We start from the raw sequence: 26383 nt of genomic DNA on the forward strand, positions 1-26383 counted from the left end.
CCTCCCTCTCCGCCCTCACAGGGTGCCTGTGGAGACCCACGTCCCCCAACCCGCGCACGCTGCTGAGGGGACACTAGGGACCGCTCCTCGGCGGAGCCACCTCAGGCAGCGCTTTGGACGCGGGGACACGCGTTTAAACCGCGCACCAGGGGGTTATGTGGCAGCACAGCGAAGCCCCTCAGACCAGACCGTACCGCAGGCTGCCGCCCTCGGCCGCCTGGGCGGGAGAACTACCGGGCCTTACGCCCTGCCCAGACAGCCCGGGACAAAGGCGACCGTCCCACCCGGGCTAGGCGGAGCCGTGACAGATCGCCGCTCCCCACGCAGAGCGCATCACCCCACCCCAGAGCGGGGCAGCGCCTGTCGCTTTAACGGCCCGCGGTGGGTGGTGGCTGGGTGCAGTGCGCATGAGTTCGGGGGCGGCTGCTCGGTAGAGCCCGCGCCTGACCGGAGCTCCGGCCACCTGCTCGCTGCAGTCCTTCGTCTGGGCTCGTTCCCGCTCGTCGTTCTGCCCTCTGCCGCTCCTGCCGGGAGAGTTGCGGACTGCTCCCCGCAGCCGGTGAGTGCAGCCTCCCCTCCGAGCACTCCCCTCGCCCTGCGCGGTGCTCTGGCTGAGGGGATCTTCGCTTCCCCCCCGGCTCCGGTGCTCGTCTCCTGGGAGCGGGGGCTGACGGCGCGGCGAGCCGCTGGCGTGAGGCGATGAGCTCTTGCCGCTCCGCCTGTCTCTGGCTCGGTCTTCCTCAGCGGCCCCTTCGGGGGGAGGCCGCGGAGCGCTCCGCGCGTTTGTCAGTCGTTGATAGGAATGGTTCAATATTGGGCTTGTTACTCACTAATGAATTTTTAACTATTTTTTTCGCCCCCCTCACGCTAGTTGCCGCGGTGCCAAGAGCAGCAGTCGGGACGGCGGCTGCTCCGTGTAGCTGCGCGGGCTCTCGCCGCGCTGTTCTCTCGGGTTTGGGCGGCGGGCGGGGACCTGCGCGCTGCCGGGCTGCTGCCGCTTCCAGCGCGGGGCTGCCACCGCGTTGTCACCGAGGAAAGGGAGACTGGCACAGCCCCGGAGCGGTGCTTTGGACTGGGTTTAGTTTTGTGTGCAGAGGAGGGGAGGAGAAAAACTATTAGCTAACCACTTCCCTGCTGTGTATGAGGTGTAGTTTCCCAGTATTGACCTGTGTTAAGGATTATTTTTCTTTTTTTTTTCCCCTTGATTTCTTGTTCTTCCCCTTCATATCTTGTCTAATAACAATTTGTGTGTGATATTGGCAACTTAAAAGAAAAGAGAGATAAGGAAAGATTTCATACCCATGCATTGTTAAACTTTGGATGTATTGTGTTACTGACTGACTAAGGGTGATGGGAAAGAGCTGCCTTATTCCTCCTCATTTTCTGACTACAATTTAATGTTACCATTGGAAAAACTGTTGGCTTAAACGGTAGCAGATTCTAGTTCAAAATACTTTTTTTTTTCTACTCTGTGTCAGGTGCCTTTTCCATCTGGAGATGGTAAGTGTGAGACTGCTAGTGCTTTGTAAGATCATAATCTTAGGTAGTTCGGGCAAGGTTTGGTATATGTAAGAGAAACCACAGCCTTAAAAACACTCTCGGGATTTCCAGTAACCCAGTATTTCATGGGCATGTTTCCTGAATAGTTTTTGTTTTAGTGGCACTGAGAGGAGGTAGCTGAAAGTGGAGCTCTGTTGTGCTTGGTCCTGTGCACAAGTGTAGCAAGAGATGGTTTGTGTGGTAACAAGTATGCAGATGAAATATGAAGGAAACTTGGAGGAGGTTGTCTATCTCTCTAAACATTTTGCAAGGATTTTAAACTATAATAAGTATCAGAAATGTAAGTAACAATTATTTCCTTTCCCTTCCTTTTATGAAGAGCACAGAAGGAAAGACTTCTTTCCAAACCCTAAAGCATAAGTCTTAGTTTTAAAAGCGTTCCCAATTTCTGGCTTAGGCTAATAAAAAGGTATTATTTTAAGACTCTTCTACAGATCCTTGACTAATGCAGTATTGCAGATGGACTTCCTTGTACAGGTACTACTATAAAGAATAATGATTGTGGTTTTTCTCCTTCCTTTGCAGTAATTACTGCTGTATAAGGGGGGGGGGGGGGGGGGGGGGCTGGTGTTTAAACAGTAAAAGGAAAAAAAAAAGTTGCTCACTTAGGTCTCCAAGAAATGAAGATACTAATTATTTCTTAGGAGTGGAATAGATTTTTCTAGCTGTGCCTTTCTTATCAAGGATTTGTTTGCGGTTTTTACAATGGAGAGTAATGAGTAAAATGAAGTTTTGGCTCGAAGTACAATTAATGCCTGACATTGGAAAGGAACAGGGAGATTCTATATTACATCTCTCTATTGGGAGATTCTGTATTTCACCTCTCTTATTTTGTCAGTAGTAAAACTCTTCTCCTCCTGTTGGTCATAGCTGCTTTTTCTCTGCATGCCTCTGGGAGAAATATTAACCAAGAATGTTGGCAGAGGGGCTTGCTGGTTGAATGTAGTAACTGGAACAACTTAACTCCTGAGCAGTTGACAAGTCTCAGGCTGACTGACCTTCTAAAATACTGGAGCATGAAAATAAATGAGCATATGAATGTGGCTTTCAAAGCCAGACAGGCAGGCTGTATCAAATACTGTTACCATGTCCTCCTGTCTCCTTTTTTTTTTTTTTTTTTAATTAAAAAGTAAAAGCAAGGAATTTTAATTCCCAGGATAACTAACTGCCTAAAGATATCCTTTTCAATTGAGTTTGTATTGATTATCCCTGTACCAAGGAAAGTGCAGGCCAAGACTTTACTGCTCTGTTTTGTCAGTGGTGTTTTCAGCTCTGTTTGCCTTGGGCAGGCAGACCTTTATGTACCTACATAGGAATGAAACATGCATTAAATTAGCTGCTTTTTAAAGTAAACATCTCTGCTTTGTGCTTCAGATGTCTTCTGCCCTCCTCCCTATACCAGCACAGCAGTCACAAAAAGAAATGTAGGAAAGCAACCCAGGATCCAGCTGTGAGACTGACACAGCTGTACTGGGGCTGAAAATTATATTGCTGTCTTAAATACTTTGTAAAACAGGATTTGGTTCACCTTTGCTATGACTGTAGCAGTAGTTACATAATGAAACCCTAAACCCCAGTGATGCTACACCTGTAACAAGACAGAAGTTGACTAATTACAGAGGAGTCTGTGCCTGAAATTGTTTATGTACATTTCATGTTTCTAAAGTGTTGGCTGTCATAGATAGCACCACCCTGATGTTAACAGGGGAGGTTTAAAAAGAGTAACTTTAAAAGAATTGGACACTTTCCTTGTTGGAATTTGCACAAGGACGTTTGAAGTCAGAGGAGACCTGAGCCATCACCTGGATGTGTTTAAAGCCCCATATTATACTGGACTAGACAGCTCTGGGTATCGTATGTAGTTTTCCCACTGAGCAGATACTGCTCATCAAATCTCAACTGGAGAGTACCAGTGAGAGCCTTATTATCTTTGGGCAAGATGTTAATCTAGAGAAAAGTAACTACTTGTCACTGGCTGTAGTTTTATTTTTAGTTGGGGCAGGGAAGGATTCTGTTGCTGTAAATGCATGGGAAATGTGAGCACTTCAGGAATCCTTCTCTGGTGACTTAATCCACACTGTTGTATACAAACCTTTGCCACTTGCCTTCTTTGCTTTAGGCAACAGGATTCAGCTGAAGCTGCTGTTGATGTAGTGAACTGGGATCAGAGTTTACTTGCAAAGGATAAGGCATGTGAGAATGTGCTTCACAGATTTCTCCTGAATAAATTCTGTCTTGAGGCTGGACCAGTGTGCTCAGTATTGTCAAATCCTGCATTGGTATTCCACTGTCTGTTTTACAAGAAGCAGCATTTCCCAAACACTGCGGAGAGGACGATGAGATAATGATGATCTAGGCTTTTGCAAAAGGTCTCATCTTGCATTGGCTTAGTTGTCTTTAGTAGTGATTCTGTGATTCTGTCTTTAGTAGGTGACGCCTTTTCTAAAGTATAGGGTCTCAAAAAACTAAAAAGGTTGTTCTTGAAAATCCAGGAAGACCAGTTAAGAATGAAGCGCAGTATTGAACCCTCTTTTTCTGATATCTTGAGGCTTGGATTAATGTAGTCAAAGGTGTGACCTTAAGCATTGTTTCTGAGCAAAGCACGATTTGGAGAATTCAGTGTAGTAATTGAATTATTACTTAGGTGATGAAAATGTTGGTTTGTGATTGTTTCCTTTCTTTTTAAGTGGTTGCTACATTTAATTTGAGATCCAATTCAGCAAACTATTGAAGTGTGTGATGAAATATCTTAGTGAAGTCAGCTGGATTTAAGTTTTACTGAATTGGTGCCTTGCCCATCTAGTTCTTTTAAAAACTTATGTACACAGGATTAATTATTTCACTGTTGGCAGCTCTTGCAAATTCTAGTGTGAGTTGTATGAATGACATTCAGTGTGTTTCTTGAGGCTCCAGCTTCCAGATTTAGAGGACTGAGAGAATCTTTGTTTCTAGTTTTAAAACTAACGGATTTTGTAGCTCTCCAGCCTGTAGGGGAAAGTTTGAATTGTCACAAATGCACCACAGAAACCAGAAAGTTTAAAACAAAATATTGGGGTTACTTGCATTAAATTCCCTTGGATTCTGGGAGTCTTACATGGCTGTTAGCACTCTAATTACTTTAGTTGCAGCTGCATGTCTGTCCTGGGCTGCCATGCTACCATGAGAGTACCTCGAGTTCCTACTTTGCTAAACATTGTTCAAATGTACTTGACACCCATTCTGAAAATCTCAATCAGAATTGATATCCAAGGAAATGTCTATAAAAATGCTGTTGGCCTGGTTCTTGTTTAGAGGACTGTACTGACATAGACTAGGAGGGTGGGGGGTGGTTTTGTTTGGGGTTTTTTTTTTAATGGTCAGTATTTCTATTTGGCTGGCTGTACTATGGTGACAGTCCCTCTCTGAACAAGGGCAGGAACATTTCTGGTTACTGGATGTTGGACAGCCATGACTGTTTTGGACAGACAGGATTTTTCATGAGCAGATAAGGAATATGCATCATAGTAAAATGCATTAGCACATTATCATAAGCATCTACACTTATGATATGGAGAAGAAAAGTCAGAATTTAACCATGTTGGCCAGTTTTGGTTTACCTTGGTTCCTAAACATCAAGTGTTGCCAATTGTTACTTCAGTTTTGTTTTGAATCTCTAGAAGAACAACTTCCAAATTTACTGTCTGATTCTGGGGGTTTTATGTGCTTGAAGCAATACCTCTTCAGCTATCCTGTGTGCTCCTAGAGTTAGTCAGCTTGCCTGTGAGGTTTGTCCTTTGTAGGCAGTACTGTCACTTAGTCTATTCTTTGACCAGAAAGCTTAAATCTTACTGTATATCACAAGAGTAGGACATGGGTTACCTCTAAAGTTCAAGGATTTACTATATATTTCATATACTGAAGGAGGTGAGAAGAATTCAGTTGCTGATAGCTCTGTTCACAAGGAGGAAATATGTCCACTGTACTGGATCACTTGGTTTTGAGGAGTTGGTGACAGCAGTGGCTCAGTGAAGATGTCATAGGCCAGTTGGTTTTGTTTAGCTGTGATCTTGTACAGCAGGTTCAAAGGTATGTTGCAGGAGCACTTAATACAAGGAAAAATTCACCAGTTTATTAGATGCAAATACCTGGCCTGTTCTGGGAAGCCCTGTGGTCTCGTGACGACAACGTGCAGGTATCTGAGTGAATTCCTACTCTCTACTTGCCTTGTTTGGCGTACTCTTCCCTCAGCATCTGCTGCTAACTGTCAGAAGCTAATAGAGATACAGGTCTCTAGTCTGCCCCTGTACCATCGTTTTTATAAAACCTATCCCACAGTAACACTTTGAATGACCTCAGAGTACTTCAGATGTTCTTTCCAGATGCTTAACTCTCCAAACTCAAGTACCGCCATGGAGTGCAAGATGACTGATGGTGTGTGCATTGGTATGTCTGTATACAGCTGACAGATTAAACAAACCTTGAAGTTCACTAGCTGGTTCTTATGTTTCAGTTGTATCACTGAGAAATAGCTGCTTAAGAACAGGCAAAGTGTGTGTGATGCTCAGAGTACAGTCTAGGCTTAGAAATCTAGCTTAAACGGTTTATGCAAAGAGTGTTCTAGAAATTGTATGTATAGTGAAGGGGAGGGAGAGACTGATATTGTGCCCTTTTAAAAATGTATGATAACTTTCTAAAAATTGTCAACTCTACCTACTTTAAATGTATTGTGCAGTAAAAGGGATGATGCTGTCTGTTTGCTGGCTTTCGGTCCTGGCTTATGTAGCGGTTGACTTTTAGCTTCTAAATGTCTTCCATTTTTGTGGGATTGATCTTTTGCCTATTAAGCTAGTCTTCAAACAGAATTATTAATAAACAATTTTTTCAATCTCCTGCTACTACAGAAACAGTCCCTTGTAAATGCCAACATTGAACTTCAGTGGAGAAGTAATCTTAGTCAGCAAAACTATAAAAATATCCTTTTTAAAAGGACAGACCTCACCTTATCTTTGGCAGTCTGTCTGAATTATGTGCCTCTGTCAAAACAAAATTAAATCTTTGGAGGTGAAATTCAATGTTAACTTCAGAATATTTCATCTCCTCCTACTACCCTCTGACAAACATGCATGATATGTGAATTGTATTGTTTTAAATATCTCATGAAGGCTGGCTCTAGTGTAGCTGAGAAGTGATCATTTCAGCTGATAGAATCACAGCTGCCCTAAGATGCCTTTTTGGTTTAATATTTGGGATCTTCTTTCCAAATAGTACTGTTCCTGTCACACTTCTGTACTCTTGTATCATGGTCTGATTTTTTTTTTTCATTAATCCCCAATGGTACAGGTGCACATCTCTTAAACCAAGAAAAAAAAAAAAGAAAACCCACTACAGTGCATGGAATAGACTGAGCAACAAATCCTGTTGCAAGCAACTTTCATATTTAATGCATCTCTGAAGGTCAGGAGGAACAGCTGCCTGTCGTCCTGCTGTTCTTGCTCTCTCTGAGGATGGTTACCTTATTTTTGAACCCTTGCTTGTTACCTAGGCAATCCAACTGAAACAGGCAGTGGGGTGGTCTTGAAATTCATTAGATTCTTTGCTATTTCTATCTTAAATTCACAAAGTCTTTCACTTAATAGAGAGGACATAAAAAGGATGAAGGGACTTCTGTGCTAGCCGTGGTTATGAGGGGAATTTGTCTGTAAAGCATGCTGTATTGCAGCAGTGCTGGGGCAACCTCACATCAGCTGTAGCTGCACTAGGCACTGTACAAATATGTAGAAGTTTCTCCCTTAAGGTATAAAAAACACAGCAAAAGGGACAAGAAATAATGTATATGAATGGGTTATGACCTTATTGACATGTACCCTTGAAGTGTTAAAGATGATGTGAAAGATAGAAGGGAAAAAGATCTATCCCCCACCCCCTTTCTGCAGGCTATTGCATGGCTCCGGAGCTTGTCTGAAATGAGTAAAACCTCCAAAGAACCTCCACGGCTTACAACACAAAAGCAGAACCAGTGCCGTAATGCTTGCTACTTGCTCTTGTGTGGGTGGCTCTGCTAACCAGTCGCAGTCACTGCCTTTATTCCTTGTTCAGGAGCTTTGTGAAACATCTGAGCTTGAGCTCCAAAATGAGTAAGAGGAGCTTGCTGGAAGCAGAGTTATTTGTTGTTATTTAGAACTTGTGGCTTTAATGTTTATTACTACTGAATCTGGGTGTTCCTGCTGTCCTGGATTTAGATAGCCCACTATGAAGCTTAGACCTCGTTATGCTAAGGTGTTGCTGTGGGAGAAAGCAGAACAGTACTCTTATACTTTTTTTTTCTCTGTCAAAGTTTTGGCTCATTAATTGGTTTCTTGGTAACTTGGATTAATATCTTCATTTGGTTAGTCTTTAAATGTGGGTCTTGTCTATGATATCTATTGTAATCTGGATCTATGACCTCTCATTAAGTAGTTTATGAAATGTTCACCGACAGTTTTGAGTGTAATTCTAGATATGTAGTAGTTGTCTATAATACATCACTGAGGCACTGAACAAACATGGCATGTCCAGTTTATACTGAGGACACCTGGTTAAAAATTGATGCTGCAGCTTAAAAGTGCTGATGAGAAATAATACTTGCCTTATGTTGGATGTCAGTAGGAGTACTCACTTCTTGTTGGTCCCTCCTTAGAAATATACTCTTTTCCATCTGAACGTCACCTTGAAAGTCATGGGATGAAATCTGAAGTCCGTGGGAGTTTTCTGTGAATTTTAGAGGTGGCAAGACTATCAAGAGAAAATCTTGACTACTAAAAATGATACCCATTTTCTTGTGTGTATGTGGCTATTTGGTGCCACAGGATTTGTTGTAGGTGGAGCTGCTGTTGCAGGATATGTTCTAGACTCGGGCTGTTCCTTTCCAGTTTAGCTTTCTGCAGCATAGCTTTTTGGTTTGAGCCTGGGTGTGTGGCAACCAGAGGTACAGCAGCTGCCCCAGTACTCTCATGTCTGCCTGTCTTTTGTGATTCTGAAAACCAGGACCTAGAGCATGTTTCTACCTCTGTGGCATCACTTAAAGATCAGTATCCTGAGGATGCATTGTGTCTATTTATAGCTAATGTTATTAATAGAAGAAAGGAAGAATGTTCTCTTTATGTAAAAGCCAGGCTAAATCTTGATCGTTAGACCTTAATGTTCATAAGAAAGGTTGTCGGATGCTTTTATTGTGGCAATCCAGTGCTCTGTTTATGTGGATTGTGCTTCCAAGACTTGCTGGACTGCAGCCTCACTACATTGTGTGGGAGCCTTCCCACAGGACACATGTTGGTGCTACAGCATAGACGAGGGAGCATTCATGCATACCTCTGGTAATGTCATAGCCCTCTTCTGGGAGGAAACCATCAGCTGGATGGAATTGTTGCTCAGTATTGGCAGATGTTATCTCACCGCTATGAAATGGTAATCAGCTTACCAGGAGGCTCTGGTTTCTCAGCCCTTAGCTGACAGGGGTAGGGAGGAAGGAGAAATATCCAATTGAATTGGAAATGCAGACTTGACTTTGCTTCTCATGTCACCTCTTGAACCATAACAAAGGGAGAAGCACGTGGGAAGCAGTACCATCTCACTTCATTTGTATAGTGTCAGGGTAATGGTATCCAGTTCCCAGCTGGTTGTATATAACATGGTACCTCAGAACCAACTGTTTTGAGGAATGCGTCACTGCTGTTTCCTGGTCACAGGCAGGGTGGGTGAAAGGATGGGCTGTTAAAGAACAAGGCGATTTCTTGCTGCGAAGGATGTTTTAACGTATTGGAGAGAGAGAGATGAGCTAGGTTCTACTCCCCCCCCCCCCCCCCCCCCCCCCCCCCCCCGTTTGTGCTGTTAGGGCAAAAGGATGACTTTTGTCTTTGTGGTACTTTGAGAATGAAGCAGGAAATTCTGCCAGAGTGTTTTGGGAGATGACAACAATTCAGAGAAGTATTACAGAACTGAGCACTAGGATAGCCTAAAAAACTGGGGGCTTTTGCTCCAGTTAGTGTCTGGTGCATATGTCTGTTCCAGTAAGTATCTTCCAAATGTACAAGCAGTGTTTCTTCATGGCTGAGTGAAATAAAAGCTCTGTAAGCTTTAAAATGCAATTTTGCCATGTAACACAATGGTGCAAAAATGGCATTAAGTTCTGTTCATGGATCTTTCACCGGAAGGAGTGGCATAGAGCTGCTTCAGTAACACATGAGTTAACTGCAGCAGTGTTAGGAAATGAACTGGGTTCTGTTTCCCTCATGTGATCTGATAAATAGAATTCTTGTCTAAAAGCTAGTAAAAGATGAAGATGTTTGAACTGGGTCAGTTGGTATCTCAGCCGATGGGATTTTATTACTGTTAATGATGTGTCATAATGGAAAACACAAGCTGAATCTGTAGGACAGGTATGTATGCAGGATCCATGCTTGTAAATGTAGACATCTGGTTTGGAAGCACACAAGATGCAGTACAGAACCTTGCGATGTTGGATTCTAAAGTCACCTTTTAGAATAAGACCACTTTTTTTAGAAGGTGCCCATAGGTGGTAGATGTGTTCCAGAGCATAAAGATGTGCCCTTTATTAACTTGTGTGGGATCTTTTTCTTACTATTTATTTTCCACTCCTTTTAAAGTATTTTAAAAACCAGATTTAAATACAACACGTTATTCTCTGTTTTCAGAAATGAATAAAGCTAGCAGCCCTACGTAATATGCTGATGGCATTCTACGCTGCATCGGGATCAATAAGTCAAGAGGGTGTGATGCCTAGAAATCTCCTCTCCGATTCTCCTGAAATGACATCCGAAGTCTCTCCAAAGCACGCGCTTGGGAGCATGGAAAGGGGTGGCAGTGTGGAAAATCGTGGCAGCCAAGCTAGGTGCAGAAATCATGCCTTGGTAAGTGTTTATTGAGTCTTATGCTTAGTGATACAAGTTACATTAGCAGCTTTGTTCCCATCACAGGATTTTTTTTCTTACTAAGAGTTGATTTTTGCCATTTCTAGTCCTAAATGGTTGCTTGTGGTCTTGGTTGTTAACAAATGGAAAGGCCAGAAATAACTACTCTAATTTGGTACAACAGCTTGTTATTCTGGTCTGATTGTCTTGGAGCTTGGAGAGTGCTTCTCTTTGGCCATTCCTCCCAGAGAACCGGGAGCAGCAGTAAGGAGCACACGTTATGCTGGGCAGCTCAGTGCAACCACCCACATGTGGTGCACAGTTTGGTGCACATCTTTGCCCTTGCTTTCTTAAGTAGCTCGTAAAGGAACTTAATGATAGTGTTGTTTCTATATGCTGTTTCTTGCTTAAGCTCCTTGTTGACACTACTCAATGAAGGTCTCAGCTTATTCCACCTTCATATAATTAGGTGAGTAACAACTATGTCACCATAAACAAGGCTGTCTTCACATTAGTGAATATGAGTGTGTGGCCATTTAAATAGTAGCTGAGTAATTGAGGGAGTAGGATGCACTTCTGCATTTTTCTGATTAGCAGAATGATTCAGGCAATGAACTCAACAGTACTGTTTGTACTGTGACAGGCTAAGCCTAGAAAGCAGGTATGGTTCCTTGTGTGTTGTTTTTTTTTATCATCACAACCATTTGGAAGTCATCCATTTTTAATTGAGGAAAGAGCACTCTGGTAAACATGCTTTCCCTAAATGGGAATCTGAATCTCTGTCTTTCCTTAAACATGGAATTAGGCTTTTCAGATCTTTCTCTCTGCCCTCGCTGCTAGCTTCCTTTTAGTGAAGTAGTTTGTTGCTGTGAAAGAATAAGTGATGAAAATAAGTCAGCAAGTTGATACCTGTATTTATCTATATATCTCAGAAATGCCCACTGTTTTGTGCTACTTCGAGAGCTTTCTGGAAACTGAGGTAATTCTAAAGATGTTCCTTCTTGGTTGTTTCTAATGAAAATGCAATTCAGTTAATATTCTGCTATATCCTTAAGGCAGCTTGTGTTGCTAGTTAAAACACAACACAAGTATTACTAAATTTAGTCCCTTAAATGTTTCTGATCTGCTCTAGAACAAAGTTGTGAAGGTCAGGGTGGGGGACGTCAAGACCGTAGCCAAGTATACCATTTGGACTCGGGTATTTAGGGTATGTTGTTTATTATTTGAAAACTGATTGGATCTTAAAGAATTACAGTGGGAGTTTCACTTTGTTAAAGAATTTTAACTTAATTTTATGCAGAATTACAAGTTAATTTTATGCATTACTCTGATAACCTGGAAAACTGGAGTCAAACTAGTAGCCAATCGTGTTTCTGTGGGTTTTATTCTTAGCTGCCATAGCAGGCATGAGACTGGTCATTCAAAAAAAAAATCAGTATTGAATAACAAGGCTATGTATAAATCAATAGTCTCATCCTGAGTCTGCTGTGTCAGAAAATTACATAGATTCCCTTAGTCTAACTAGATCTTACCATGTGATAACCCATAAGATGATGCATCAGCTAGAATTGGAATCCCTTCCTACTCTGTAATGCAGTAATTTATAGATGGAATAAAAGCTGGCCGCAGGTATAGGCAATTCCCATCAGACCTGTGCATCAGCAAAAGAGGTTCCCAAAGCCTTTAGTTTATCTTGGTTGAGTTTGTGCATGAAGAAAGTGAAGCGTGTACCAGTGAGTTTAGTTCTGGTGCCACAGATCCCCTTCCATGACTGTTCTTCCAGCAGTATAGTAGGTGGCATGGCTGATAAGGCTGACAACTAGCAGGCGTGGAATAACAAGTTGGGGAACGGAGACTCCTTTTCACTTGAAGAGGAGGAAGCATGCCCCACTCTCTTTGGTTTCATTGGATGTAGAACAGAGTTCATCACCCATATTTCAGTACAAGTAGCAATGTATCACTCCTGACATTCTCTTTTCAATAAAGGCATAATTTCAGTTTCTGAGTTTGAGAGGGTGTCTGTGGTAAACTGAATATGAAGGAAATTCTGCCAATTGTGGTTGAGTAAATAGGACTCAAGTCTTTAGTGCTGCTCAGATCTTTCCTTTTTGTGATCTGATGTAAGAAAACAGCATTGTTCCGCTGGCTGATACCTTTTGTCTGTTCAGCACTGAAACAGGCCTTAGAAATCCTCAGGATAAAGAGCAGTATTCTTCAAATATTTCTTTTTCTATATCTTTGTGTAATTGTGTTTTAAAAGCATGATTTTTACAGTCCACTAAGCAGATCAGGGGATTTGTAAGAGGAAAAGCTATTGCTGGAACATGCTCCTAGAGACCTTAACTTCTTGCTTCAGTAGTTTTATTTTAAAAGTTTAGAAGATGCAGAAGCTTTGATGGCCTAATGAGAAGGGAGGGGATAGATGACTTTGTGTAGACAAATAATTTTTTTATTAGACCAGTTCTGAGGAAGGAAGGGGCAGATTTTTAGGCACACTGGACCTTCATGGCCCTGAAACAGAAGCACCTACAGACTTACCTGCCTCTTCATTTATCGCTTCTCTGGGTCTGTTCACCTAGAGACACAACAAGGAAGGTCAGGGTTGACTTTGAATTTTTTTGAATGGCCTTGCAAAGGAAAGAAGTGTAGCAGTGGTTTTTGACAGGCCTGTACTACTGCAGGTTTCTTCCTACTTGATTACAAAAAAAAGAAGCTCTTAAGCTTCTCTGTGTCAAACTACATTAGTCACCAAATATAACCTTTGTATTGCATCTGTGGCACTCAAACAAACCTAGGGATGTGATCATAGAGACAAACAGTTGGACCAGCTTTAGCCTACGCTGTCTGCTTAGAGCTAGTTTGGCTGACTGTTTACTGTTCTTGCATACTGTGTGTCTGCGCTGGCATTACTTGCTGTGGAACTGGTTATCAGTTTAGGAATGACTAGGAGATGGACATGAATTGCCATGTGCCAAAAAGGTCTTAAAATTCTGTGTGTGTGATTCTTACCAGTCAGCTGTTGTCAGTTCAGTTTAATTTTGCCAGATTACTCAGCTGCTTCTTACCGACACAATGGTGCTTTTAGTTAATCTTTGACAATTGCAGTCCTTAAAGCCAAATTTATTTTTTTTTTAAATGGAAAGCAAGGTGCTGATGTCCTGTCTTGATTGCAATAGAATTTTCCACATAGATGATAGATGTTCGGGTCTGGATTTATGCTGCCAAATTTATCACAGCAGCTGGAAGACAAGTACAAGAACCTACGTTTAGATGGGAGAAATGTTTGCCTTGATATTTTCATCTCACACCAACTGTTATAACCATGAAAGTTCTTATATGCGAGGACATGAATTTGCACATATATTCTGGTTTCTTTTTAAGGAAGGTAGTATCCATGCCATGCTTGGCAAAAGGATGAGAGAACTGTGTCTTCTCAATACATGGAATCAATTGCACTGTCCAAGGGGGAGGGTAAACAAAAACACTTTGTTCTGCTTGGCAATTCTGACTTCCAAAACCCATTCTCAAATGACACTCCCTGATATGTGGTGTAAGAATTAACTTGCAGTGAAATACGGTTGCAGCAATTTAAGGACACTTAATTTGGAGATAAAATTAGGTCTTACCTTTTTTGAAGCAATATGTCTTGTTCCATTGAGCAAACAGGCACAGACAGACTTTTCTTAAAGCCAATCCTTTTTCAGTGCTTTACTCTGGTAACTGTACTGTGTATCTATTCTCAGCCATGAGTAACTGCTTTAGCTTCTAGGTGTGAACATGCTAGGACAATAGCATCACCTGCAAAAATCATACCAGAAGGTGCTGGTTGTACCTAAAGTGAGCTGTGCTACTTGGAACTGCACTAGTAATAAGCTGTGTCAGTGCATTGGACCTGTTGGTACGATTTCAGTACTATACCTTCTGTATCTGAACATGCCCTACTGAGTGATAGGTTTGAGGGATAGTGAGGTCCTTGTTACTTTCAATGGATCATGCTGGGGGTTGGGTTTTTTATTTTTTTTGCCTTTGTTTCAGACAGATCCTCAGTTCATGCCACAGTTCATCACCACTCTTTTTGGGGTGGTGTTGACCTCTAGAATTTGGTCAAGTGACTATTTCTCTTGGTCTCTAATCAAGTGGCTTAAATTGGCAGATGGCCATGATTCTAAAAAGATGTCTTGCTTATTCCATTTGTTATTTCTTCAAATGAGCTTCCTCTGTGGCTCTAACAAGACTTTATACCCAGTCACTGAAGATCGTTTGTCACTACTAGAGACCTTGTATAGTACAGGTGACATTTTGAACATTGGTTTATGTAGACAAGAAGAGAAAGTATCTTGTGAGTAGTCTGAACTTGCTCAGTATCTTGTTTCACACACTCAGCCATTTTTAACTCAGGGTTGACCTGGTTATTTTGTAGTTATGTCTCTTGGAGCCTAAAAATTAGTTGCGATGACCTTTATCATTTTTGGATCGGTACAGATAGTTCAAATGCAACAGACCTGGTTTTCTAAGTGCACTGCATTACTATCTCTTTGCCCCAGCCTCTCTGAAGAGGTCCTGGGATTCCAGTGTGGTTTTAGGAGTTACTGGAAAAGGACAGATTATATGTCTGTTATCCCACTGCCACCTTTTTTCTCACAATTTGAGTGTGCAGAGTCTTGTGATGCTGAGCTGTACTTCAGGTACATTCAAGGGAAAGTCCTGAGAAGGACTCTTTTCATAAAACTAATGTGGTTTTTTTCCCCCTTGGTACTGACACTCTGCGGGCTTTACTGTACTACAGGGTCTTTCACCATGTCAAAGTACTTTGCCAAATAACAATACACAAAAAAATGACAAGAATTTTCATGACTGCTCAATACTTTCTATGGATACAGCTGTCTTTGGGCAGGTGGAAGGGTGTGGAGAGAGCTATGCTATGCTTCATCCACTTGAAATTGATATTAACATGACTTGGAAGCAGTATGCCTTAGAAAAATAAAAGTCACTGTTCCTACCAGCAGGGCAAGAAGTAGAGAGGAAGAGGGGCTTGAGGACTGCTTGCTTTGGACCATGGGTATAGAACTAAGGTAAAGAGCCTTACTCCTAGCAAGGAATGACCTTGCTGTAAAATGTGCTAGTGAGAATGTGCATAGAGTGCAAATTGCCTTCAGGATCTATAAACTGCATCATTCTGCTTCAAAGTGGGATCTGGTAGATAAAGATTATTCCAGCAGCTGGGCAGCTCTGCTCTGTAACCCTCACTGGTAGGCATTCCTGAACTTCCAAAGTCATTTCTTTGTACTCCACTACTTTCTTTTTCAAGGAGTACTTGGATTAGAGTTTCTGTAATGTGAAAGCCAATTTTAACTTGTCTCTCCTTCAGTGCACATAGTGGTCAACATTTTATATATTAAAATACATACAGGGCTGTGTCTGCCTACCACCCATTCTTTCCTGTTTTAAAACATAACGTGCTCCATTCTTCCAGCCTTCCTGTGCAGCTAAACTCTCTGCACTCCTTGCTTTGTTCTGGACCCTGTCCAGCTTGGCTGCATCCTTTCCAAAGTTTAGTGACTGAATCTGAACTCTGTGTTCTGAATGAGGATGTGCTGTTATTTCATCACCCTGGTTAATGTATCCCAGAATAATATTCACATACCTGAACAGCACTCTTTCCTCTTTTACGGTACTTAAACTGACCTGCAACTCCTTCTGTCTTGTATTGTCACTTAGACATTGTTCCTCACTCTATATTCATGCATTTTTCAACTGAATTTTTTCCTATGGACTACCAGCACACCTATATGGCTCATGAAGGTCTCATTCTGTCCTACCTAGTTCTTGCAGCAACATCCAGCATAAGGGGATTAACAAATACGAAGTTAATTGTCTACTGTTGTTAGTGAAGTATCAAAAGTTTAGAGGTATAGGTATAAATCTGTTCAGGACTTGTATCGTAAATTGTATAATAAAAGAAGACATGGTACTTCTCAAAAATAACAATCCCTCCCCTGTCCCCAGTTACATAGGTACCTTGCAGTAACTTCATCTAGGCATAGTTTCCTTATTCATCTATAAGTGTATTTTGGGGGGGCCATGTCATAAAGCCTTTAAATCAAGGTACGTGACATCTCGTGCTTATACCTATTGGCCAAGTCAGTAACCCTCTAGTGAGAAATGAGATCAGTGTGAAATTACTTGATTTTTCTATAAACAGCATTAGTGGCTTTTGCCTGAAACTTCTCCCAAATTTTATCAACGTTGTTCTAAAATAGAAATTAAAGGGAAGAAGAAATTATAAGCTGATCAGCCTAACTTTGATAACCAGAGAGATGTCTTCAGAGTTGATGTAGATCTTGTGTTGCTTTAGCTTGTTTTTTTTTAAAAGTAGGTTAGAAGTAATTTAATCAGTTTATGACTTCAGTTCATGTAGTTTATTTTTTAAATACTTGTAGATCATTTGTTTCTGCACTTACGACCTATTGATTATATGCTTTGCTAACTATTATGAGGCACACAGGTAAAATTATGTTAATAAACTGAAGAAAATAACATTCAATATTATAGTCTTCACCAAATGCGATGGTATTATCAAAATCATCAGATAGTGGGTTGTAAAGGAAGTACTTTTTGACACAGCACACAATTAAACTATGGAACTCATTGCCACAGAATGCTGTGAATGCCAGCCATTTAAATAGGCTTAAACAATAAGATGAATTCATACTAGAAAAGCTCATTAAGGGCTATTAAGTACACAGATGCGGATGCAACTGGGAAGTCCTTAAGCCATGTATTGCTGGAAAGTGGAAGAATGTAGGGAAGAAAAATATAAATCCATCCAATTTACAGCAATGCTCTTCCCCCCCCCAACCCCGTTCCCCTGTCCTGTGCATTACTGGTGGCTGAAGGCAGGCTACTGAGCTAAATGGACTTTTTGGTCTGATCCTGTATGGTAGTTCTTGTTCTTATCTGTAATTCACTTCCTTCCAACTTAAGCAGTGCAGCGGTATGATCCATTCTGTTTCTCTTTTCTGTAAATATAACTGGAGGTACTTGCCTTTTTCTTCTGTGCTGAAGCTTTTGTACCTGTTCTGATACTGTTCCTGCATGCAAGGCTTTCTCTTTCCCCCCTTTCTTTTTACAAGTAGAACTACCTGCCTTGTTATTAGCAGGCTGAGGCCTAAGTGGTGCTACATAGGTCTCTTCCTCCTACATATTAGAATAGTTTGGTTTTTTGAGAAGCATCCAGTCACTTCTCTCCCGTGGAACTGTGCCTATTAATTCTTTGGCACTGTCAAGTGACTGATGATGAATCAGTTGAATCTGCGGTTCTCCTGGTATTTTGGTAATTGAAGTGGATCTGTTTGACATGGGTAGTACCATTTGGTTCTCTACCAGTTTTAAGATTTTTTTTTTTTTAACACTGCAGATGTCTTGGGATTTCCCCTGCTGTTCTGTTTTTGTTAAAGGTGTGCTGGTCTTGGGATTCTAGGTCTGGATGTGATGTTAAGAATTTCTTCAGATGCATGTGAAAAATTGTGGGCCTCTGGTATTAAGTCACTGTTTTGGACAGGTAGGAAAGGGATCTTTTCTATGAAACATTCTATGCTTCTTTTCTCTTTTTTTCTTGTTTTTTTTTTCCTCTTTTACACCAAAGACCATCATAACAGACTCTTTCCTCTTTGGCATAAGCAGGAAATGTTTGGCTGCACAGGGATCTGAAATACTAATGCCATCTGAGCATACTCAGCTCTTTCAGCTGTTTGCATCCCAAATTTCTTCTGTCCAAGCAGTCTCTTTTAATCCTCAGCTAAGACACGGTTTTCAAGTTTCAAATTTAGGCTGTCTTTTGACAGTAGCTTTAAAGTTGGTAGTTTTAGGTGTATGTGAGATTGAGTTTTGGGAGGTGTGTTTGTATATTAAGAGTAGGGAGTTGGTGGAAAGTATGAGGGGAATAACTCGAGTAGCTGAAAAGACTCTGCTTTGACTGTTAAAAACCCAGATTCTTCAAGGGGAAAGGAGGCCTGGAAAACCAGCCCAGAAAGAATATGAACTGTTCCAGTACTTGGAACATGTGGAAAATGAACTAATTACAAATAGACTTGGTAACCTTAGTTAAAACTGGCACCAGCTGACTACAACAAAATTCCTCCCATCTTTCTGAAAGCTTTACTATATTATAAGTAATACAAGTGGGCATTTTATAATACACCACTGTTCTCAGACCAGTGGTAAAGCCAGTCACTGCTTGCTTTACATCTCTGAGCTCCTTTGGTTTGACCAACTTGAGTAGGTTTATTTTCACTGTGCTTGTGTGTCTAAAATGGAGTTATTTCCTTGTCTCTCAAACTGAAATATGCCTTGCCTGAGGGAGTTTCTAGCCAGGCTGGATGCCTTGCATCTCAGTATGGTGACCTGCCATAGTGCTGCCTGTTCTCTAGAGCTGCTGTCTTTTTTTTCTTCTTTTTTTTTCTTTTTCCTGAGGAAATGTGACATTGGTCATCTTGAAGGAAAACTGCATGAGGAAAGAGATCAAAGTGCTAACTGAGATGAGGTTGGCCTTTCAAATCTAGGTATGCCGTTTACTACAAATGTATTTGCAAAGGGATGGTTAATCATTTCAGATCCTTCACTTGAAGGGAAACTGCTCATTTCAGCAAGATCTGTGAGGGATGGTAAGTCAGGCAGAGCTCTACTGACCAGTCCTCCTGCAAGTCTTACCTGGCATGGAAAAGCGCACAAAAATTTTGCAGCACAAAAATGGATGGAAGGAAGGGCTTCTGAAAGTCTTTTGCTTCAGTTCACATGCTGTTTTGCTCAGCTCTTGATCAAATGAGTTAAGCTCATGTGGGAGCAGTTGTTCTTTTAAATTAACAAAGTGTGGTGCAGTCATTTCTGTGTTGTACCGTGCTCTGGATCTGCTGCCACTGTGAACCTCTTACATACAACCCCCCTTTTTTTTTCCCTTTGCCTGCGGAAGTCTGGCTCTTGCAATGAGCTCACCCACAACAAAAGCTTCTTGGAGTCCTGTTCAGCTCCAGCTAGGACCTACCTAACAATGGCTCCTTTCCTGTCATTCTCTTGCCTCCTAGACATAGCAGCCATATGAGTATTTGGGTGGGGAAGGAAGGAGATTGCAACATCCATTAAGAAAAAAAAGAAGGCTTGTCTGTCTCTCACTCTTCAAGTGCAGCTGTAAAACTTTCCTTGGCCTTTGAAAACTGAACTCTGCCATGTGGTGGGTGCGAGCTGTGGAATACGTCAGCCTTTGAAGTTAGTGCTTTAAATAGGCAATTGCAAATGGCATCCAGATTTAAGCTTTTGTAGCAGTTTTGCTGCAAGCTGGAATAAGTTACTTATTCTGACAGTGCACTGTCGATGGTAAGACTAAATTACAAGTACCCACACCTCTGCACATGTCTCCCAGCCATCAACCCATGTTCACCCTGATGACAATAAATCTGAATCTCTAGAAATGTAGTTGTAGAATGAACCTCTTGTTGAAACCAACTTTGTGTTTCCCTGTGAGACTTCAGTCTTCTGTCTTAACAGAAAACTGTGCCAGCTGTGACTGAAGACTGCTGTGTTCACATGATTGCAGCCACAGATAAGCAAACTTGTCCTGAAGTGTCTGAACTAAGAATGGCTGAAAGGCTGTGTGTCTGTCTTCTGTATTTCATTTGTTTTCAGGGAAAATTTACCGGAGAAGGCAACTAAGAGCCCTATGTATTTTCTCATCTGTTGTGTTCTGAGTGCTTAAAGACTAACCACCACTTGGTACAATGCAGCACTTCATAGTTTCTAATCTATAGGCATTACTTTTCTACAGAGGTACATTGTTCTTATTTTTAGTGGTGGGGACGGGGATAAAAGCTTTGTTTGCACAAGGAGTTGAGTTAACAGGTAAAGCTGCACACAGTTTTTTCTATTCTAATCTAATGTAAGATGATCTGAACAGGCACAGCGAGTTTGAAGCAAGTTGTGCTGCCCTAGCAAGGACATGTCTACCTCTTCGATATTTCCATTGCATCCCTTTATGTATTTACCTAAATTCCCCCAGTCCTCCATTGAGAAGTAGCCTTGTTATCTGCATGTACAACCAGCTGTCCTTGGAGAAGCAAAAAGTAGAGATGAGAAAGGAAACTGTCTTGTATTGCTTTGCTGGTGCCTTCTTGTTAAGTTACTGGTGGCAAAGTTTCCAGTATATGCCTAGTGAGAGAGAAATTCAATCCAGAAAAGGGAAAACCTCACTTACTTTTCAACAATACTTAGTTACATTCCAGAACTTACACGGCTCTCTTGGGAAATGTCTTTCCTGTATCCATTGTCTTAATGTAGTCCCTTTCCTAATCATTCTTTGTCATCTCCAAGCTTCTGGAAAAGTGAGTGTTTCCCAGGGTGTAGGTGGAGGAAAAAGAGTTTGCGCATTGCTGCCTAGCTTCTCATAGCGATATTGTGTTAATCGAGTTAATCAAGAGCAGTGACTCATAGAAAATGAAGACTGGATAATCCAAGTGATTATTTATCGCTTCTGTAGTCTACAGGATTGTTTCCTGCTGGAGAAAATAGCCCAAGACACTTTACTGCTAGGGAACATGTCTTCATATTTATTCTAAATTTTTCCTTTCTGTAACTCAAAGGTAAAATCTTTAGAAAGCCTCTTCCTCCTTATTATTACTTCTTTGTTATCTACCAGGTAACTCTGGATAACTTGGAGATTGCAGTGGTAGAGCCAGATTTCAGCTCCAGCTCTGCCTCTGGAAGCCAAGTCCCACTTTGGTCTAGAGCAAAAAGGGAATCAACCCATTTGTTGGACTGTCCTGAATGCACCCTTTCCCTCCCATGTGGCTCCCAGGCCTTGTCCCTGAACCTGACACAGCAACTGAAACAGCTTACTCCAGTTTGGAGCCTGAAGAAGCTATCTTAACCCTTGTAAAGGCACAGGGGGGTGGGGGGGGGTGGTTGTTTGGGGTTTTTTTAGTCTGCTTTTATGATCTTTTAGCAATTTGTTCTGTCCAACTCAAATGGACACTTGTCTGCTGAACTGAAGTTAGGTACTTTAAAGGATGAAATACCAGTTGCTGTTCTTCAGTCAAAACTAATGCACTGTAAACTCCTGGCTGCTCCCCTCCCATGTATTGTACTGGCTGAATGCCTCTTTGGGAAGGGATGAAACAGCAAGCAGGAGATGCTTCTGATGTGACTCCTGCCTGTTTCGTCCTGCCCCTTTCGGCCTTCAAAAAGGGGTGCTGTAGTTGCTATCAGTGCACTTATCTGTACTCACCTGTAGGGTGTTAATCTGTCCAGCTTTTTTCTTTTTTTTTTTTTTTTTTCCCCTCATAGGATGATGAGAGTCTGAAATACTTAACTCACGAAGAGCAGGATGTTCTCATGTTCTTTGAGGAAACCATAGATGCCTTAGAAGATGACTTGGAGGAGCCGGTCCTACGTGACAGTGGCATCCACTGTCAGTCTCCAAGGTCAACGGAAGAAAATGTGTCCAGTCATTCAGAGACTGAAGATATCATTGACTTAGTACAGTCAACACCTGAGAGCAGTGACCATGAAGGCCCTCCTAGCAGAGATGCAGAACCAGGTAGTAGTATTTCTTGAAAGTGTGGTTTTCCCTTTAACCTAGCCCTGACATACTCCAGTTCTCAGCAGAAACAGCTAAAGAAATTCTGTACCTTCCTTACTACATCAAGATGAATCTGTTACACATTAGGAGCTCTAAGGACCGTGATTTTAATTTGACTTGGGACTTCTGAAATCCTTGCTGTTACTATAACTTTTTTTCTCATGGAGGTCATGCATATGATTAAGGTCTTGGGTTGCTATCTTAGTCCCCTACACGGTGACTGAGTTGTAACAGAACTGAGTATTATGCAGAGTCATCGCAGCAAGGCAGACTAGTGTTCATCGATGTGTTCACGCTCTGCTTCTCTCAGACCTCTTAAGACTTTCTCTTAAGAGTTTTAAGATAACAGATTGTTTGTAGTGTTACTTTGTGTGGGACTGAAAGGCCCGTGATCCTGTCAGTAAGTTTGTGACAAGATAGTGTGTGGCATGTTGTTTTCTTCACCCTGTAGAGTTTGCGCTCTCCATTTTTGGAGAATGGATTTATCAGCTAGTACATAGTGGGATGTAATGTGTCCTCTCCTGGCTGTTATAACAAATAAGAATTGCAAAACTCTTCTAGAAGAAGCAGCAGCCATTGAAACACAGTAAAGCTAACGTGCTGATGGTGAGTGAATGGCAGAAAGAGGGCTTCTAGTGAACGCATTGTAGGTATGGTGATTTGACCTATAGTGCTACCTATAAGATGCCACTACTAGGAGTTCAGTTGTTTCTTCTGGTGACGTGGGCTGAGTTTGAGTTAGAAAGTTTGGGGGAGGGGAGTACTGCTGCTTGCTAATCCTAGGTGAAAGAAAGCCTTGTATCCTGTTCTGTGTGAAGGCTTAATGACGTTATTGCTGCTTTGTCTTTTAAGTGTTGGATGCTACCTGGAGAACTGAGAGCCCTAAGCCAGCTGTACCTGCTGACCTTCCCCCACATCCCCCTGTACCACCACCATCGATGTCTGAGACGCTTCCTCTTCCTCCTCCACCCCCTCCTCCAGTGCAGCATCCAAAATTGCTTCGCTCTATCCCCACTCCGCTCATCATGGCCCAGAAGATGTCTGAGCAGCAGATGGAGAGCAGGGTGCACTTCCCCACTGCCCTCAAGGAAGGGAATTCAGACAGGAAGAAAACCCCAGTAGCCAACGGTGATCATTTTGTGGCTCCGAAGCACCCTCCAGTACCTGCACCCAAATTGCACCGGTTCCCGAGCAACATCAACATAACAAATGTCAGTGGCAAAGAATTCAATGAGACTATTTCAAAAGCAGCAGTTAACGTCCAGGAACGGAGAGCTCAGGTGCTGGCCAACATAAATGGAGGAGCTTTTCTGGCAGCTGAACTGGAGGAGAAGCTGCAGAAAAATGATTTCTTGTCACGTAACAGAAGTTCTTCCTTAAGGGATCTCTCCTCCGAGCAAACGCGATATGAGGCCCTGACAAAACTTGGCCTAGTTAAGGGAAAGCCAGCTCAGGACCAAGTGGACCATGCCCCAAGCACTCAGCAGCCTGATGTGCAGCCCAAACAGGCAGACACTGTTCCCAATGGATATCAAAACATCCATGATATTTTAAAAAGTGAGCCCAGCCCTTTCCTTCCTATGGGCAAAACTGTAACAATCAAACCAGAGGTAGCTCTTGCTGCTAACAAGGTCAGCACTGCACAGCAGAACACGGCAACAAGTTTTAATGATTATAAACAACCTAGTCTAAACCTGGATATGAGGAGGAGATCAGGTTCGCTGCCTAGACCTTCAGGATTTCGATCCCAAGGGATAACAGTAAAGTTTTCTGGCCGTGGCTCAACAGAAGAAGCTAGGAGAGAGGCACTTCGGAAACTGGGACTACTGAAAGAAACTGTATAATTTGGATGGGGATGTTTTGGCAGCGGGGGGGAAAGTCATAGCATGGCTCTGTGCTAGAATAATCCCAACAGAATTGGGATCAAACAGACTGGAAGAAGAAAGGGGAAGTTCTCTGCTTCAGGCAAGCTAAGGAGGTACTAGATACTGTGGAATGACCGCTCGTGTTTATCCCAGAAGGACTGGCACCATCTACGGTCATGTACAGCGGTGGGTTTCAGCTCTCCTTCCTACAGAGATACTCATCTGTTGCTCTTTGTGACTAAGAGGAATTTTATTTAAGTAATGCTGAACTATAGCAGACAGCATCTTGTTAATGAAGTGTACAGTGCAGTATTGTTGTACATAGCAAACTGAATGGTGAATCTTTCTTTTGCTCTTTCTGAAGCCAAAAACAGAGCTCCGTTTGTCTTGCCCACATGTGTGTGTCTGTTTGTGGGAGCTCGAGATGTCAAAACTGAAATGTCTGACCAGCATGACATACTTCTGTGACTTTTTGTTGTCTATATTACCTGGCTTGGCTTCATTCCCTACCAGTGGTGGAGTCTTCTGTTTCCTTGCTCCGTGCCCACTTGACTCAAGACTATACAGAGGGTGGTTTCTGTTTTGACCTTCCTGACACAGCGGCCCAAGCTTTGAGTGCGTGACTGCATCACTCTGCTGCTTCACTTGAAGTCCTGCCTTTCTTCCCAGCCACCTGCTTCTTGGTCACGCTCTAGCAAGCTACGTGTCCAGTGAAAGGCACCAGATAAGTCTCAAGGATATGCACCGTGCACCGGTTTTCGCACTGACAGCCAAAGAGTCTCCTGACAATCTGTGACCCCAACTGTTCTGCACCAGTGACAATCTTACAGCAGAGAAGCCATAGGAACAAGTTAACTCTGTACCAAATGTGAGAACCTTATGTCAAAAGTCTTGACTTTGATGTTAGGGTTCCCGAGAAGAAACTGTTACTTCTTGAATAATAGCTGTACTAAACTGAATAGTTGTAAGTTCTGTTACTTCTAAAAACTGTCATTTGATCTTCCTCTAGTTTGACAGCCCTAGTAATCCTCTGTTCACAGCCTTATTTGATTCTGCCCTGCCAATGCATAACAGAAGTTACAGCCAAAATTCTTGCAGGCTAAGTGGAGTTACAAGAGAGCGCTGTGTTTAAGAGCATTGCTCCTGAATGGTCCAAGTTGGTGTATTTTGCCTTAGTTCAACAGACATGCTTTTAAAGATGGTCCCAAAATATATTTGTGTGTTGGTATTTTTTTATATGGCAAAGCTGCTCTTCCACATTAAAACTCCCTTCCCTTTTTGTACACCTGAAAACATCCAGAATAGCTGTTTTAAAATCAAATGCCAAACTCCAGACCCTCTAAATTTCTCATTGTTATTCCTGCATGTTTGAATTCTCTTGTGTTTTGTTTTTTTCTAAAGGGAAAAACTCACTTATTCTGTGCACTTTCTAAAGCCTCAGTCAACCCTCTCTTTTTCCCAAGAATCTGAGTAATAAACCTTGGAGAAGAGGAGGGGAGCGGCTATAATAGAAACTGACACACCCTTCAGTGAGGAGCTCTGACATAACTGTGATAAACAACTTTGTAGTCCTTGTGATAGTGTTTCAAACTTGCTGAGCTGTACTTGTAAATGAAGCTGTCATGAAGGAAAAATCTTTGTGTCATTCTCAACCTGCCTCATAAGTTAAAGATTTTTGTTGTTTTTGTTTTTTTTAAATTATCTGCTTGCTGCTTAAATTTTTAATTGTGTTGTTAGGTATCTGGCTGGTTCTGTTATGTAGTTATTCTTTTCAGCCTTTTCACTGGGTAAGTGATCATGTTCCTCATTGTGACAGGCATACTATACATAAGCAATCAGTAATTAAAATATGTGGCCGTTCCTCAGTCTGGTAAAGCACTTACCACATTTGATTATGCATGCATAAGTGCCGCTGAAACAAAAAAGGCTGCTTGTATTCTCCAAGTAAAGCACATACTTATTTTGTTGGGCTCTGAGTCTGTAGTCCTGAATCAGAAAGACAAGGAAGCACATAAAACACATCCAAGCACCTGCTTCAGTGCAGCCTGGAGTGGAGTGCTACATGTGGATGATGCATTGTAATTTATTAACATAACCTGCTAAGTAAATTTAAATGTTTCATGACCTTTGTGCTTTCAAATCCTGTTAAAGCAAATTCTTCATTATAAATGTGAAGTGCATACAAAGCAATCTTCACATCTAACCATTTCTTGCCAGCTCTTCTTTGAGTTGTTTATAGCTGAGAGTCCATGCTAAGCAAATGGGGGGGGGAACCCCTGACACTAATTGTTTCATTGAAATTCAGTCCTATTCAATAACTCTGTAACATAACCCTATTTAAAAAAAATAAATTAGATGTTTAATATCTAAAGTATAAAGTTGCAGTATGCTGAATTAGCTGGATCATGTTCTTTCATCCTTTGTGCAGGGCTGCGTCCTCAACCAGT

The 26383-nt window shown here is 41.9% G+C and overlaps 1 protein-coding gene across 1 annotated transcript; it reads left to right on the forward strand.

Annotated features, from left to right (window-relative positions):
• Positions 1–419: 419 nt before the first annotated feature.
• Positions 420–25812, forward strand: PROSER2 (proline and serine rich 2). The gene is made up of 4 exons (XM_075521968.1): positions 420–559; positions 10230–10445; positions 21777–22029; positions 22924–25812. Exons 2-4 carry the CDS (start codon positions 10260–10262, stop codon positions 23913–23915), a joined length of 1431 nt encoding a protein of 476 aa, XP_075378083.1. The 5' UTR covers positions 420–559; positions 10230–10259; the 3' UTR covers positions 23916–25812.
• Positions 25813–26383: the final 571 nt, after the last annotated feature.

This window comes from Mycteria americana, chromosome 1, assembly GCF_035582795.1.
Source record: "Mycteria americana isolate JAX WOST 10 ecotype Jacksonville Zoo and Gardens chromosome 1, USCA_MyAme_1.0, whole genome shotgun sequence".
Lineage (NCBI taxonomy): Eukaryota > Metazoa > Chordata > Aves > Ciconiiformes > Ciconiidae > Mycteria > Mycteria americana.